The sequence below is a fragment of the Megalobrama amblycephala genome, linkage group LG7, assembly GCF_018812025.1.
Source record: "Megalobrama amblycephala isolate DHTTF-2021 linkage group LG7, ASM1881202v1, whole genome shotgun sequence".
Lineage (NCBI taxonomy): Eukaryota > Metazoa > Chordata > Actinopteri > Cypriniformes > Xenocyprididae > Megalobrama > Megalobrama amblycephala.
The window spans coordinates 48,711,707-48,727,199 of NC_063050.1; the positions used below are offsets into that span (position 1 = coordinate 48,711,707).

Below are 15,493 nucleotides of genomic sequence, written 5' to 3' on the forward strand. Positions count from 1 at the left end.
CTGCGATGCGACGTCCCAAACGCGAGATCTAGAAGCGGCTCCTGATTGGCCGAGGCCGCCGTCGCTATAAGGACAACCGCACGTAGCCAAGCCTGGCTTAATAAATTACATTCATTTTTAAAATAGGTTACACCATTGTTCTGTGTTCTAGTATTTAACAAAAACAAAGAATGAACAGAATGACAATAAAATATATTTAAATCACTTTCCACTTCAAAAATTACATTAAAACTGTAACTTTTGCACAAAAAAAGCCCTAAAAGAAAAAGGAAAAAAAATGACATGAATTTTTTAAAAACAAAAAATGCTAAGACCAGTGCCATATTCCTGCGAAACCAAACGTCTCTTTGTGGATTGTCTGTGTTAATTGAGCACCATGAAAAGACATGATGTTTCTGATTGGATCGGTAACGCAGGCATGCACACGCTCACACCGATGCATTCAGACATGCACAAACACGCTTCGCCCATTAGAAATCAGGGAGGAGAACAAGGCTGTGTGCACTTATTCCAGGTTAATGTTGTCAAAAGTACTGACTTTGGCACCTGAAATTTAAAAAATGTGACAATTTTGACCAGATTTTTAAACACCTGATTGGCCATTGTGTTCATACGCTCAACAGATATGTCTGTGAATGGCTAAGCGCTCGGCAAGAGTGTCAAATATGTCTATTTGTCTTTACGTTTTTGAAGCGTTGTTCATTGTAGCCAATCACAGACATATCTGTTGAGCGCATGAACACAATGGCCAATCAGAGGTGTTTAAAGGATTAGTTCACTTTAAAATGAAATTACCCCAAGATGTACTCACCCTCAAGCCATCCTAGGTGTACATGACTTCCTTCTTTCTAATCAGAGTTATATTAATAAATATCCTGACGCTTCCAAGCTTTATAAATGGCTGTGAACGGGCCCAATGAGTATGAAGCTCAAGAAAGTGCATCCATCCATCATAAACGTACTCCACATGGCTCCGGGGGGGATAATAAAGGCCTTCTGAAGAGAAGCGATGCGTTTGTGTAAGAAAAATATCCATACTTAACAAGTTTTCAAGTAAAATATCTAGCTTCCACCAGGCCGCCTTCTGTATTCAACTTACGAAGAAAGTGTAACGCCTGACGCAGTTTCCATATTCCACTTCCACGTTCAACTTAAGAAAAAGTATGTTGTTTTCGTAAGTTGAATATGGAAGGCGGTCTAGCGGAAGTTAGATATTTTACTTCATAACTTGATAAATATGGATATTTATTACTCCCAGGAGCAGTGTGGAGTACGTTTATGATGATGGATCCACTTTCTTGAGCTTCAAAATTGTTGGTCCCGTTCACTCCCATTATAAAGCTTGGACACTTCAGGATATTTATTAATATAACGCCGAATGTGTTCATCAGAAAGAAGAAAGTCATTTACACCAAGGATAGCTTCAGGGATAGCTTCAACATCCGCTCAACAGCGCTTAAAATGCTAGGGGGAAATGCTGATATCGTCACATTTGGTACACAAGTTGGTATTTTTGACAACACTATTCCATGTAAAAAACAAAACAAAACAAAACAAAACAAAACAAAAAAAACAACAACATCCAAATAAAAATGAAACGATGCTGTTAGGTGTTTCGTTATAGTAAGAAAACGACAGAACGGACAGTCCTGACTCAACAACAAAACTGCTTAAGAACACACCGCTATGACAATCGTTTACCAAACTCATACGTCACGCGTTACAGACATTTAGCTCGTCCTGACAAAGTTCCTTTACATTTCCGACGTCAATCAACATTCTACCTATTATTCAGTTCTGCACCAATTTCTAGCAACATCCATGTTGTGTAATGAAACAGACCATGGTGGTGTATGAAATGCATTTAAGTCTACGTGTTTCTTGTCTCTTTTCTTTTGTCCAAATGGGCCGAGATCATTTCGGGAGCTTTACTTGCTTTTTGACACCAAAGAGTGTTTTTATAACCCCCAACCCCACATAAAGTCATCTTCTCAAGATGCTTGCTGTGTAAAATATATTTTTTAGGCACTTCTACTGTTTATCAAATAAAACAGGATTATCGGCGAGAGACGCGTCAGAGATCGTCTACTGCAACGTTTCGCGCCCCCTTCCTCCTCGCGTTTTCCGTTCGCTGGGCACCGTGTGATTGGGACGACGAACAGGCCCCAGACAAATTGGAGAAGTCCGTCTCGTCTACGAGTGTGTACGAGTTTGTTTACAGCAGCTCTCCAGTTTAATGTAAGCCCTTGGCACGGGATAGAAGCCAGAGTCGACTCCCTGATGGCCAGTGTTCCCACGGACACATCGAAATCATTCACCGTCCATTTAAAAACAAAAAAGGAAGGAGTAAAACACAGTCCTTTAGCAGAGACGCAGACAGAAACGTGGTCGCATGGCACGTGGTTTGCCACATTCGCACTTCTGACACCGACTGTTTATGTTCATGCTTCGTGTCAGAGTAAACCTTTCTTTGGCCGTTGGGGATGAAGAACAGCAATAATCGAATCGTTTCCGTTTCCGAAGACGGATCAGCTCGAGTCCAAGAAGGTGAAACTGGAGGGAGGCGCATTTTTGACCAGTAGACAATCTTCGTTTTGTCCGCAATGTGACATTCGGTGTTGTGTATTAAAACAAGAAATAAAAATCGAGCAACCCCTCTTTCCCCTATCCGGAGGGTGCGTGGGGATGTTTAAGACATACTCTGCAGGAGACGTCCTCCCGTTCAAGACAATCAAGCACTTAATATTAAGCACTATTTCTGACAGTGCAAACCTAGTGTGTGTGTGTGTGTGTGTGTGTGTGTGTTTCCTTGCGTCGCTCATCGTCCGCTCAGGGTGAACATTGTGCATTTGTTTTTCATTTAAAACAACCATGGGAGAAAAATACACATTACATCTGACGGGTGACCGATCATTCAGATGAATCTCACTTATGCCTCTATGAAACGTGCTGTACATTGACATATATATATATATATATTTATATATATTCATATATATTTTCTTGTTTTGCTTTTTTATATCTTTTGTTTTGAAGTTAGAAACCGGTTGAGTCACTTTTCCAAGCATAACAGGTATATGGTGTGTGTGTGTATTGTGTAGTGGGTTGCTAATGTGTTTACGCTTTAGCATGCAGGTTGCTGTAGTTCTAACGGGGAGGGCAGGTCGTATTTACACGGGGATCTTTTTGGGTTTCTCAAAGCAGCTTCCTGACACCCCGTTCCTCTTCGGTGGTTTACTTCAAGATGATCTGCGCAAACAGAGGGGAAACAAACACAAAACAGCATCCGAATATTAGTGAAGGTCCATTAAACATCATAATCGATCTTACGTACTCTGACTTATAGGCTACGTGACGTCTGCATGGCGTAACACTGTTTAAAGGTGTCCGTGTAGATAGAGATGATGTCGATGGATGTGCATGCTATTTATCGAGCGTATGCATGTTAATGTAGTGGTACTTAAGTGACCTCCCTAAAAAGACTGTCTTAGTGTTTCGTTTTCTCACGAGCAAAAAGCAGCGAATGCAAAGGACTTGGTCTTATTCGCATGCTTCTGTTGAGGAAGAAAGCAGATCAATATTTGTTAAATAATCAAATATGTCCACTACCATTAACATTTTTTAATATGTTTGAAAGAAGTTTCTTCTGCTAACCAAGATTGCATTTATTCGATCAAAAATACAGTAAAAATAGTGAAATATTGTCATTTAAAATTTCTATGTGAATATGTTGTAAAATGTCATTTATTCCTGTGATCAAAGCTGAATTTTCAGCATCATTACTCCAGTCTTCAGTGTCACATGATCCTTCAGAAATCATTCTAATATGCTGATTTGCTGCTCACTAAACATTTTATTGTTAAAGGGATAGTTCACCCAAAAATGAAAATTATTCCATGGTATACTCACCCTCAAGCCATCCTAGGTGTATATGACCATCTTCTTTCAGGAGATATATTTAAAAATATCCAGGCTCTCCTATAATGGTAGTGAACTGGGGGCGTGTTTTGAAACCCAAAATAAATGCATCCATTCATCACATATATGATCCATACAGCTTCAGGGGGTTAATAAAGGCCTTCTAAAGCAAAGCGATGGGTTTTTGTAAGAAAAATATCCATATTTAATATTACGCATATTACGCAAGACAGATTGCGCCACAAGAGTAACCCGTGACGCGATGTATGACGTAGGATGGAGTAGTGTAAGCTTAGACGCCTCTCGCGGTTTAAACAAATATGGCTGGGCAACAAACTCAAGCTCCTCTTCTCTTATATCGAAATCTTCCGACGTTTCTCTTTAAAATTTATTTTTTTAGACTTCTAATTCGTGACTTGTGTTTTGTTTTGCTCTGTCCTCTGCGCTACCGCTTTCATAATTATGGCGCGTCAGGTCAGAGGTCAGTCACTCTTGTGCCGCAAATCAAAGCGTACGGCAGTTTTTCCAGTTTTAAATATGGATATTTTTCTAACAAAACCCTATTGCTTCATTTCAGAGGGCCTTTATTAACCCCCTGGAGCCATATGGATTATTTTTATGATGGACGGATGCATTTTTCGGGGCTTCAAAACACGCGCCCCATTCACTACCATTATAAAGCTCAGTAGAGCCAGGATATTTTTAAATATATCTCCGATTGTGTTTGTCTGAAAGAAGATAGTCATATACCACTAGGATGTCCTGAGGGTGAGTATATCATGGGGTACTTTTCATTTTGGAGTGAACAAAAAATACATTTGTTTTGCTACATATTTTTGTGGAAACCACTTTTTTCACGATTCTTTGATGAACTGAAAGTTCAAAAGAAGAGAATGAATATCTTTTGTAACATTATAAACGTCTTTTACTTTTGATCAATTTGATGTATCCTTGCTGAATAAAAGTATTAATTTCTTTCAAAAAACTTTTGCATATATAGCTTTGGCAGGCTAATCAATGCATTCAGTGCATACATAAAATTATGCGTCGCATACTGCAGAAATAGCAAGAGTAGTATGCTAGTATGCGAGTCAGAACACAGCCAGGTCTCCATCTCAAAATGTGGATACAGTCAGCACTCATGGGGGCTTCGTTTCTGATTCATTTCATCTGGTTATATAACAGCATTTATTAGAGGTGGGAATCAGCAAGGCCTCGGGTCACAGAACAATATTTTGATGTCTTTTCGTGTGTTTTCTGTTTTCAGAGGTTTTAAATTCTTCTGCATGCACGCATGCAAGTGGTTGTAAACACCAGAGTAACGGAAAACCCATCAAAATGCCTCAAACAACATCACAAACATCACATATAAATCAATATTATGATATAGCCAACTGGCACTTGGCAAAGTGTGTGGGTCGTATAACTAATCTTTTGCCTGGATCCAAAACATCTTGAAATGTGTTATTAAAGAAGCCCAGGCCAAACAGTAAAAGCGCAGTATGATCAGGCAGCAGTGTGGCACCCAAGCTTCACATTCTAGTTTAGTCACCAAATGTGTAAAGTTACTATGAAACACCGTCAGTGTTGTGAGCAGAGCGCTGAGCTAAAGGCGAGGCGACAGTGTGGCGAGTGGAAGCTTGACAGCCGGCTGCACCATGGCATGATGGGAAAGCAAGGCCAGAGAGGGTTCACATGCAAGCTACACAGAGCCCGATGAGACAATGGCAATGTAAGTAACAGCAACTCTATGTTGGATCATGATGTTGAATGTGATGTAAACCAGGTTTAGCTGCTATAATTGACAAATATGTAATTTATTTCGGACTACTGCATTTTAAGACTCCGTGAACAATTTGACAAGCAGTTTTCTATCCTGATTTGTAATAAATGAAGTAACAACGTCAGACACATTTACAAAACCACCTTGCCATTGATAAACTAAGGGAGCTAGGATTTATATTTTATAAATATTATAGAAAATATATAAATAAAACATTTACATATTACAGTTATTGTAATTTCCATACTTACTAAAATGTAATTTATCAACAGTATGTAATATTACATAAAATTACTATAAATTACATAATGCAAATATATGCAATTCTAATTTATTTATAGTTATATCTATATAATTATTATATATATTTAGTTTATAAAATCATAAATAGTTTATCAACAGAAAATATCACTATATTAATGTAAATATACATTATAAAAATAAAAACAAATACATTATATAAATAATATAATATATAATTCTAGAGCTTTACTTTTTAAATGTACATAAATTATTTTAAAAAAATATATTTTATTTTTAATGAAATATTATTAAAATATTTTATTTTATTATTTATTTTTAAAATATCATTATATTAATAATGTAAAAACATTATTTTAATATCAAGGAATTGCAGACAGACTATATGCACGTAAGTAAATAAAAAGGCTTCATAAACGTTGATAGTAGATGAAAGATTTGCATTTAAAAAAAAAAAAAGCTTTAGGAAATAAATCTGTCAATCCTCAGTCGCTCCCCTCTCTGTCCAGGAGGGGGCGCTGCTGCCCTACATCTGATGCTGCTGTCCTCAACATCCCATGAACTCTTCACATCTTTCTTGGCACATCAGACCCAATGGGGAGGCGCACATGCCAAGGACGTCCCATCAATTCAGATACCAAAAGCCTCAAAGCCCCACTAAACACAGAGTCTCAGGCTGTGTTTGAAATAGCATACTATCATACTACTCTTACTATTTCTGCAGTATTCAGTATGTATAGAGTGCGTAGTATGCCAATTTTCTGCATGTAATACCTGGATGACCTACTATATTTGCCAGCATCTGCTAAAAGCATCTAAAGAACGCTGAAATCAGTACGGAAGCTGTGTTCGGAATGGCATACTGCCATAGAACTCCTATGTTGCAGTATGGAATGTGTATACTGTATGCAAGGAGCTCCCAAATTACCTACTACATTTGCTGATATCTGATGTATGCATCTGAGGGAGCTGCATGGGATACTGTTTCCCAAAACGCAACGCGCTCCATGTGACGTTTCATCTTCGTGTAGAATGCGGCATGAGTGAACTGGAGGCGGGGAATAATTATAAATGGAACACTTTTATAAGTACACATATACATGTTACGGTAAAGTACAAACTAGCTGTGTTTCAGAAAAACACTATTGTTAGTAGCACATAACTTGCACTTTAATCTCTATGGCAAGTTTCGATCAAATCAAGTTTATTTATATTTATGTAGCGCTTTAAACAATACAGATTTCAAAGCAGCTTTACAGTGATAAACAGGAAAATGATGCAGTGATGCAAACAGAGTTCAATGCTTCAACAGAGCTCCAAGAAGAAAATAGTGTCATTGTTCAGCTGAAGTCCGTTTAGTGCTGATAAAAATCCATTCGATAACTGTAGCAATACGTTTTAAGGTGCACAGATATTGGCTTGGAACAGAACGTTATAATGATAAATTCCCTCAACGATTACATTGTCGTAATGACGACCAATCTGTTTTGGGAAAGCATGCGTTTCATAGGAACGCATTTGCTTTATCTAAAACTTTCTATTATAATTTTATTGCTGGCCGGGTTGAGTCAGTCATTTGAAATATACTCTTGACAAATAAAACCATATATTTGCATATCAGTAACTATTTTATATATATATTTGTGTATTAATATGTAGGGTATAGTAGGGCAAAACCCAGCTATAATGAGTTTTTACCTATGTATAATTGAAGTATTCTACACCAGTGAATCTCAACCTTTTTTGAGTCATGGACCCCCATCATATTTGGAACCATCCTCAAGGACCCCAGAATAAAAATGGCGCATTGGTATCATTAATGTCTTTGTGACAACCAAAAGCAATCTAGTATAATTTACTACTACTACGTTTGTTGACTTGTCCTATATTTAGTTATATTGTCAGGTACATTAAACATATATTATCTTCCTCTTTTATGGGAACATGTCAATGTCAAAATATACAAAAATTAATATTCAGATATTTTATAAAGATTGGTTGAGAAACACTGTTCTACACAGTAAAAAGTGGTAGGTGTTCCAACTATATTGTTAGCTGAACCATATTTAGGCAATTTGATTCAAAGAATTATATTTTTGACTCGAGTCAAAACGGTTCATTTAAAGTCTAACCAAGTGATTTTAAAGGGTTAGTTCACCCAAAAATGAAATTTCTGTCATTAATTACTCACCATCATGTCGTTTCAAACCCGTAAGACCTTCATTCATCTTCAGAACACAAATCTTTTTCATGAAATCTGAGAGCTTGAGCTTATAAGCTTTCACAAGAACCAATGAGGTAATGAGGTTCATTCTCGTGTTACGCAGCATGTTTGAGCTTCTACAACCTTCTTGTGGGTCAAGCAGGTTCGGTTGAGCTTTTGTTCATGTTCACTGATCAATGTTTATATGTGAATTAAAGCCTAAATTAAATCTGTTCATCATATAAAACAATTGAGTCTCTTCACAAAATTTAGACTTCACCCCTCAATTCATATGGAGTAGTTTTACGATCTCTTTATGATCGTTTTGAAGCGTCAAAGTGGTAGTTGCGTAGCTGTCTATGGAGGCACAGAAAGCTCTCAGATTTCATCAAAAAAGATCTTGATTTGTCTTCTGAAGATAAATGAAAGTCTTACGGGTGTGGAACGACATGAGGGTGAGTAACTATTGACAGAATTTTCATTTTCGTATGAAATAACCCTTTAAGTGAAAAACATTGATTTAATTTCACTGAATCAACTTGACTTCACACCAGCAAACAGAATTATTATGGTTTAGATTATGGCCGTTGGTGAGGACAGTCGCAAGGTAGGACATTTTTACTTAAAGGGATAGTTCACCCAAAAATGAAAATTTGATGTTTATCTGCTTACCCCCAGAGCATCCAAGATGTAGGTGACTTTGTTTCTTCAGTAGAACACAAATGATGATTTTTAACTGCAACTGTTGCTGTCTGTCAGTCAAATAATGCTAGTGGATGGGAACTTCTACAATAACAGTAAATAAAACTTGCTTAGACAAGTCCAAATTAAACCCTGCGGCTCGTGACGACACATTGATGTCCTAAGACAAGAAACGATCGGTTTGTGCGAGAAACCGAACAGTATTTATATCATTTTTTACCTCTAATACACCACTATGTCCAACGGCATTCATCACTCGATTCGTTTGGTCTGATCGCGCTCTGACAACGGCAGTGATGTCTCGCTCTCATTGAAGTATATGCGCGAGACATCACTGCCGCTGTCAGAGCGCGATCAGACCTCACTAATTGAGTGATGAATGCAGTTGGACATAGTGGTGTATTAGAGATAAAAAATGATATAAATACTGTTCGGTTTCTCACACAAACCGATCGTTTCGTGTCTTAAGACATCAATGTGTCGTCACGAACCGCAGGGTTTAATTTGGATTTGTCTGTCTTGTTTTATTTACTCTTATAGTCCAAGTTCCCGCTGACTTGCATTATACCACTGACAGATGGCAACGGTTGCAGTTAAAAATCATCATTTGTGTTCTACTGAAGAAACAAAGACACCTACATCTTGGATGCCCTGGGGGTAAGCAGATAAACATCAAATTTTCATTTTTGGGTGAACTATCCCTTTAAAGAATGATTAGCACATTTATTTGTCAGCTGGACAGCTGTGCTGAATTAATGTTCAATGCATGTCTTGTGACAACACTGTAGCATGCTACTCTGAAACATTTGTTGTATATTGTATACTATTTCACACTATTTTTAAAAAATAGTAGGCAGTATGCACTGTGTACTGGGCAGTAAGCAGTAAGTTAGTGTGCCATTCCGAACACAGCCTCAGTTCAGTAGATTATAACGTGACCTGCGTTCATCTGCTTCAAGCTAAAGTCGTCACCTCAAAACTGCGTCTGTTACAGCAGTCAAGCGTTTGTTTATGCCTCCTGCGCACATGCCCGCAGCCCGTCTCTCTGTCTCTCTCTCACTCTCTCTCTGCATAATTAAACTCATGTGTGAGATTAGCGCTTGCAGCGATGACTCAGCGGCCACTGCTGGTTCTGTCTGTCTGGGTCTGAGACTGACGCAAACAAACATCAGAGAAAAGGCCTCTGTGTTCCATCTTCAACTCTAAAAACCTGTATTAAATCACGTCTGAGAATAAACATCACGAGTCTGAAGTCATGCTAAATGTATGACATAAATATTAATGTGTCATTTTTGCACATTTTAAGCTAACGCAAGATTTAAGTTGACTATTTATTTTCGTAATTTGTTTCTGGCCTTGTAGTGAACAAATCAGTGATGCATTAAAGAAAAGAAATGTTTTCATCATCTTTCATCAAAACGAAATGACATTCATTTTCAGGTGACGCCTCCAAGGCCTGAAGCACCAAGCATACAGAAAAGCTTTTCACTATCAAATCGATTTCTTCTCATATTTTTTCTTGTTGAAAATCCTGTTTGACATGGAAATAAGTCAAGATAATTAAATAATCTGAATTAATAATAATAATAATAATAATAATAATAACATTTTGAATTGAATTTTAATATTTAATAATTTCATATTAACACTTAACTACTACCAAGATTATAATATTTATTTTAATATTTAATAATAGCATTGTTTTTAAATTTACAACTGCTACTACTAACATTTTAATATTTATTGTATTCAGTTTAATAGTTAAGTCAAGTCAAGATAATTGAATAATCTTAATCTGAAATATTTTGAAATAAAAAGGAATAATAGATAAAATAATATATAATAAAATGAATAATATATCAAATGTATACAACATATACAAATATATAATAAAATCAATAAAATAATAATAACATTATTATTATTAACATCCTTATTATTATTATTATTATTATTATTATTATTATTATTGTAGTAGTTAGTATCTTTGTTTTAAATTTTCACATTTATTTCTCTGGGTTTTTGACATTTACAGTATTATTTAATTTATAGATAATAATAATAATAATAATAATAATAATAAATAATAATAGCATTTTGGAATAAAATTGTAATATATTTAATAATTTAATAATAACATTGTTTAAAATTTATATCTACTACTACTACTAAAATTATAATATTTTGTTTTAATATTTAATAATTTAATAATAACATTGTTTAAAATTTACATCTACTACTAAAATGTTAATATTTATTGTAATATTTAATAGTTTAATTACAGTATTTTTAAATAAATTATTATTACTAATATTATTATAATTTTATAAATATTAATGAATTAAATAAATTAATGATTATTATATAAATAATATAATTAGATATTATTATATAAATATTAATTAATTTAAAACATTACAAATATTATTATTGTTATTATTAATAATGAATTTACCAATTTAAATATTTATATTTACTGTACATTTCCAAACCACAGAAAAATGAGACAATGTGGCTCTTGCATTAACCAAATAAAAACGGGCTGCAAAACACAGTTGCATGTTCAGTGTCAAGATTTGTGGCTCTACGCTGAAACCTAATCGGTTATGAAAGATATTGTACAATAAAAAACATGGTATGAACTGCATCTTTTAAACTCAATTAACCTGACTGGAGACTGGTGAGACGTGAGATTCTGTACTTCATTCTCCTGCCAGGTGGCGCTGTAGAGCCTTGAACCGTCTGGCAAGAGACCCTCAGGAAACAGGTTCAATTTCACATGATAAGACTACAAATAACCCTCAACGTCCCAGTTCCTGAGTATATTCAGGCCCCGCGAAACAACAGGAAAAGCCGCTCAGTGACAGGAAGGCTCCATTTAAGAACGCCGGAAGTGGGAAAGACCTCAAAGTCTCCTTATGTGACCCCCTGGGTGAACAATACCAAAGAATGGGAGCGGTCCGAGTTTTCCGAGCATGATGGGAACTCATGTAACGTGTCGATTTTTCATTACATTATAGCTATTGTGCACGGTGCAGTTTGACCTGAATTTGCCACAAAAAGCACATTAAACGGTGTTCATATGAGCAAACGGTGTTCAGAGTCTGCGGCTATTGTCAGTCAGACGCGGTAATTGCCGGGTCGTGAACGTCACGCAGATTCCCTCCTTCTGCGTCGCAGCGTCCGTCCTGGCTCTGCAACTCACCTTCTCCCTGCTTTCCCAAACCAACCCAGAGACGGGCAAAGAGCGGGAGAATAAGTGGAAATGATTGTATGCGGAAGATCTAGAATGGAGTGAGGTGTGTATTTTTAGCTTGACACCAGTCATGTTTGTCATCAAGGTGTGTAGATGAGGAAGGATATCTCGACATCAAAATAAAGCAAGGACATGCAGAACAAAACAAGAAAATAATGCAACACAACACAACTACTATTTGCCAATGTGCGAGCTCTGAATAAGCACCGATCCGTCCGAATAAATGCATTTGATTTTGTGATTCGTGCCAATGAATTCGAGGCAAAGTGCTTATTCAGAGCTCAGGGATTTATGAAAGAAAGCTTTTAAAAGGAGCAAACCTGATTGGCTGGTGCTGTTGTTGCGTAGGGGACACTTGTGGCAGGAGTTGTTGCTGCAGAGACAGTAGCAGGCGTAGCACTGTACATCATGGGTACTTTTTCAGGAAGGGAACCATGGAAGCAATGAACAGGTAGGTGGAGCATTATGGAAACCAAATGCAACAGGTGTTTGGTTGGTTGGTAGGGTTTTTGTAGTTTGTTTTTTGGTTTTGTTGTTTAGCAATGGTGTATATTACAGAGCAGCGAGCCATCGTTAGGTTAAACCAGCAGATGGCATGCAATCACGATGCAAAGCGAGAGAAGCATGGGGAAAAAAAACAAAACAAACAAAAAAAAGAGGAAAAAGGATGATTACAATCACCTCAAGGAAATTTATCACCATAATCAGTTGTACCCAGAGAAGTTTGGCATGGGTGGTTAGTGCGGGTGATAGATTACACGAGCCGTTAACCGGTCTCGCGCCGATCGGGAAGTATTGATCCTACGATCTACGGCAAACTACAGAGAATGGCCGTTTGTGTGGCTCAGACAGGTCAATTATGATCAAGTGTGCTATTTCTCTAGGAAACTGATCAAATTTCCCAATCAATAGTACACAACACAAGACAATGCCTATTATTAACAGCCTGTTCGCTTTGGATCTGGTGTTTTCACACAAATACTGTTTAAACGACTTTAAAATGACAGTTTAAAATAACGAAATGATGAAGATTATAATAATAATAAAAATAAAAGCCACTGGGAAAAAATGTAAAATTATTTATAATTTAAAAATTGTATGTAAATATATGTAAACGTGAAATCATAATATGAATATATTAACTTAAAGTTTAAAATAATAATAATAATACAATGATAAAATCCACTGTAAATGAGTATTGCATAATATATGCATATGTAAAATACATACAGATATAAAGAATTATAAATTTAAAACAATAAAATAACAACTGTAAAAAATTTGGCATTTAAAATGAGTTAAAATAAAATTATTCATATAAAATGTACAATATTTATAAATAATATTTATATATATATATATATATATATATATATATATATATATATATATATATATATATATATATATATATATATAAATAATTATAACAAATTTCTAATCATAATAATAAAGTCACTGTAAAAAATGGAATTTTAAATAGGACATACACAAATTAATATGAAATATAATAATAGCCACTGTAAAAATAATTGTAATTTGAAATTATTTACAGTAAAGTAAATTGAATAATATGAATATAAAGATGTAAAATATGTAGAATAACTATAATAATAAAAAATAACCACTGTAAATGATTAATAATGAATTTAATAATATACTGTAAATTGCAAAACCCCAAAGAGAGAAATGTAAATATTTCAAACACACAGAGAGCTCTTGCAGGTGAATAGAAGCAAAATAAAGCAGAAAACAGATGCACGATGGTGTCACTGGTCAGATTTCATCAACAGGTGCTAATTTGATGTGGTGCTTTGTGTGACATTACAGTCACAGGTCATCAAGCCTCAAATCACCTGTAAGAGCGACTAGATCTCAATGTGAGGTGGGGAACAGACAGACAGACAGACAGACAGGAAGAGGAGGAACCTACCAATGCTGCTAGCAGGAGCCATGCACAGAACTGACCCTGTGACCATGCAGTGAAGAGTGGAGAGAGGTTAATAGGGAAGAAAAACATATTAGACACAGAGCCAGAGATTCAGAATTCAGCATGCCATACAAATCCAATTAAGCTTGTCATTATAGATTGCTCGCTCCACCGTGTCGTCATTCCGGTAAAAATCTCAGAGTATTCCAGGAAGATAAACTGGATCAATATTCGCAAGGGCCACAATGAGAGGACAGGAGCTTAGCGTTGTGAAATTAGAGCGCAGTGTAGGAGAAGAGGAAGAGGGCAACAGGGCAGAGGAGGAAGACGGCTAAAATTCAGCCACACACACACACACACACACACACACACACACACACACACATACATACAAGAGAGTCATGCGGTGAGGGAACAGCCACTCCTACGGTTAAAATAGACATACTGCTGTTACAAAAGGCTCAGAGCTGGAGAAGAGGGAGGAACGGGGGCACAGGAGGACAGCTAAAAGGAAACACAACCACCATGTGGGTGTGTGATGACAAAATACACCTACAAGGGATTAGACAGCAGGACTCGCTCCGAGACCCTGCGTACAGAGAGTTTTTTCCTGTGTTTATTGTTATAAAAATACCGCAGTAGATACGCCTACAGGTAAAGAGAGATAGTAGGTGGAATATACTGCTATTGTTTAATGTAACGCACTGTGATTCATGTGAATGTTGGCTTTACGGATATATCAGCCAGGCCGATTAATCGACTGAAAGTAGGCTATTTAACAATCAGCATCAGCAAATCTTTTCAATTGATTACACACAATAATAATATATAATACAAATAAATTATAAATATAATATTTTATTATAAATAATATCATTTATAATCTTTATTATCTGTATTAATATTTTCAACTGATTACACAAATAATAATAAAACAATAGTAATAATAATAATAAAAATAACTTATTATTTTTGTGAGATATATAATTTACTGTCATCTGAAATCTTAAATTTAGTTTTCAAATAATTAAAATGTTCAGTAAAATATAATAACCATTTAGTTTAATTAATTGTTTTTTTTAAAGAATTATATATTATAATATATAATTTATATAGACTGCAATTAATTATAATAATTTCATGTTTTTCAGACATGTTAATCTTAAATAAATATTGTATAAAAATTTAATTATAAACTGATTATAAATGATTTAGAATTATACTTATATTTAAAATATTATTAAAATGATCCTGCAATTTTGTTTGCCAGGCAAATTAATCAGACAATATTTAGCCATTTTAAGATTGTAAGACTTTTATTAATTAATTTATTTTTTAAATATTCAAAAGTTAATTTTATGTATTATGTACATTTTATAAATGTGTGCGTTTATATATATATATATATATATATATATATATATATATATATATATATAT

General features: G+C 35.3%; 1 protein-coding gene across 16 annotated transcripts in view; it reads right to left on the bottom strand.

The window, feature by feature from the left end:
* Positions 1–1,311: 1,311 nt before the first annotated feature.
* The window catches only part of mbnl2 (muscleblind-like splicing regulator 2), an 81,887-nt gene continuing 67,705 nt past the window's right edge, over positions 1,312–15,493 (bottom strand). For 5 of the 16 annotated variants that reach the window (XM_048197915.1, XM_048197921.1, XM_048197916.1 and 2 more), the window contains 4 exons: positions 14,057–14,092; positions 12,444–12,538; positions 6,891–7,010; positions 3,191–3,249 (listed from right to left, as the gene is read on the bottom strand). In XM_048197915.1, coding sequence (XP_048053872.1) covers positions 6,894–7,010; positions 12,444–12,538; positions 14,057–14,092 — 248 coding nt within the window. In that variant the 3' untranslated portion in view covers positions 3,191–3,249; positions 6,891–6,893. Of the gene's footprint in view, positions 3,250–6,890; positions 7,011–12,443; positions 12,539–14,056; positions 14,093–15,493 lie in introns of all 16 variants that reach the window. The other 11 variants (XM_048197922.1, XM_048197928.1, XM_048197919.1 and 8 more) reach the window with 9 other exon arrangements.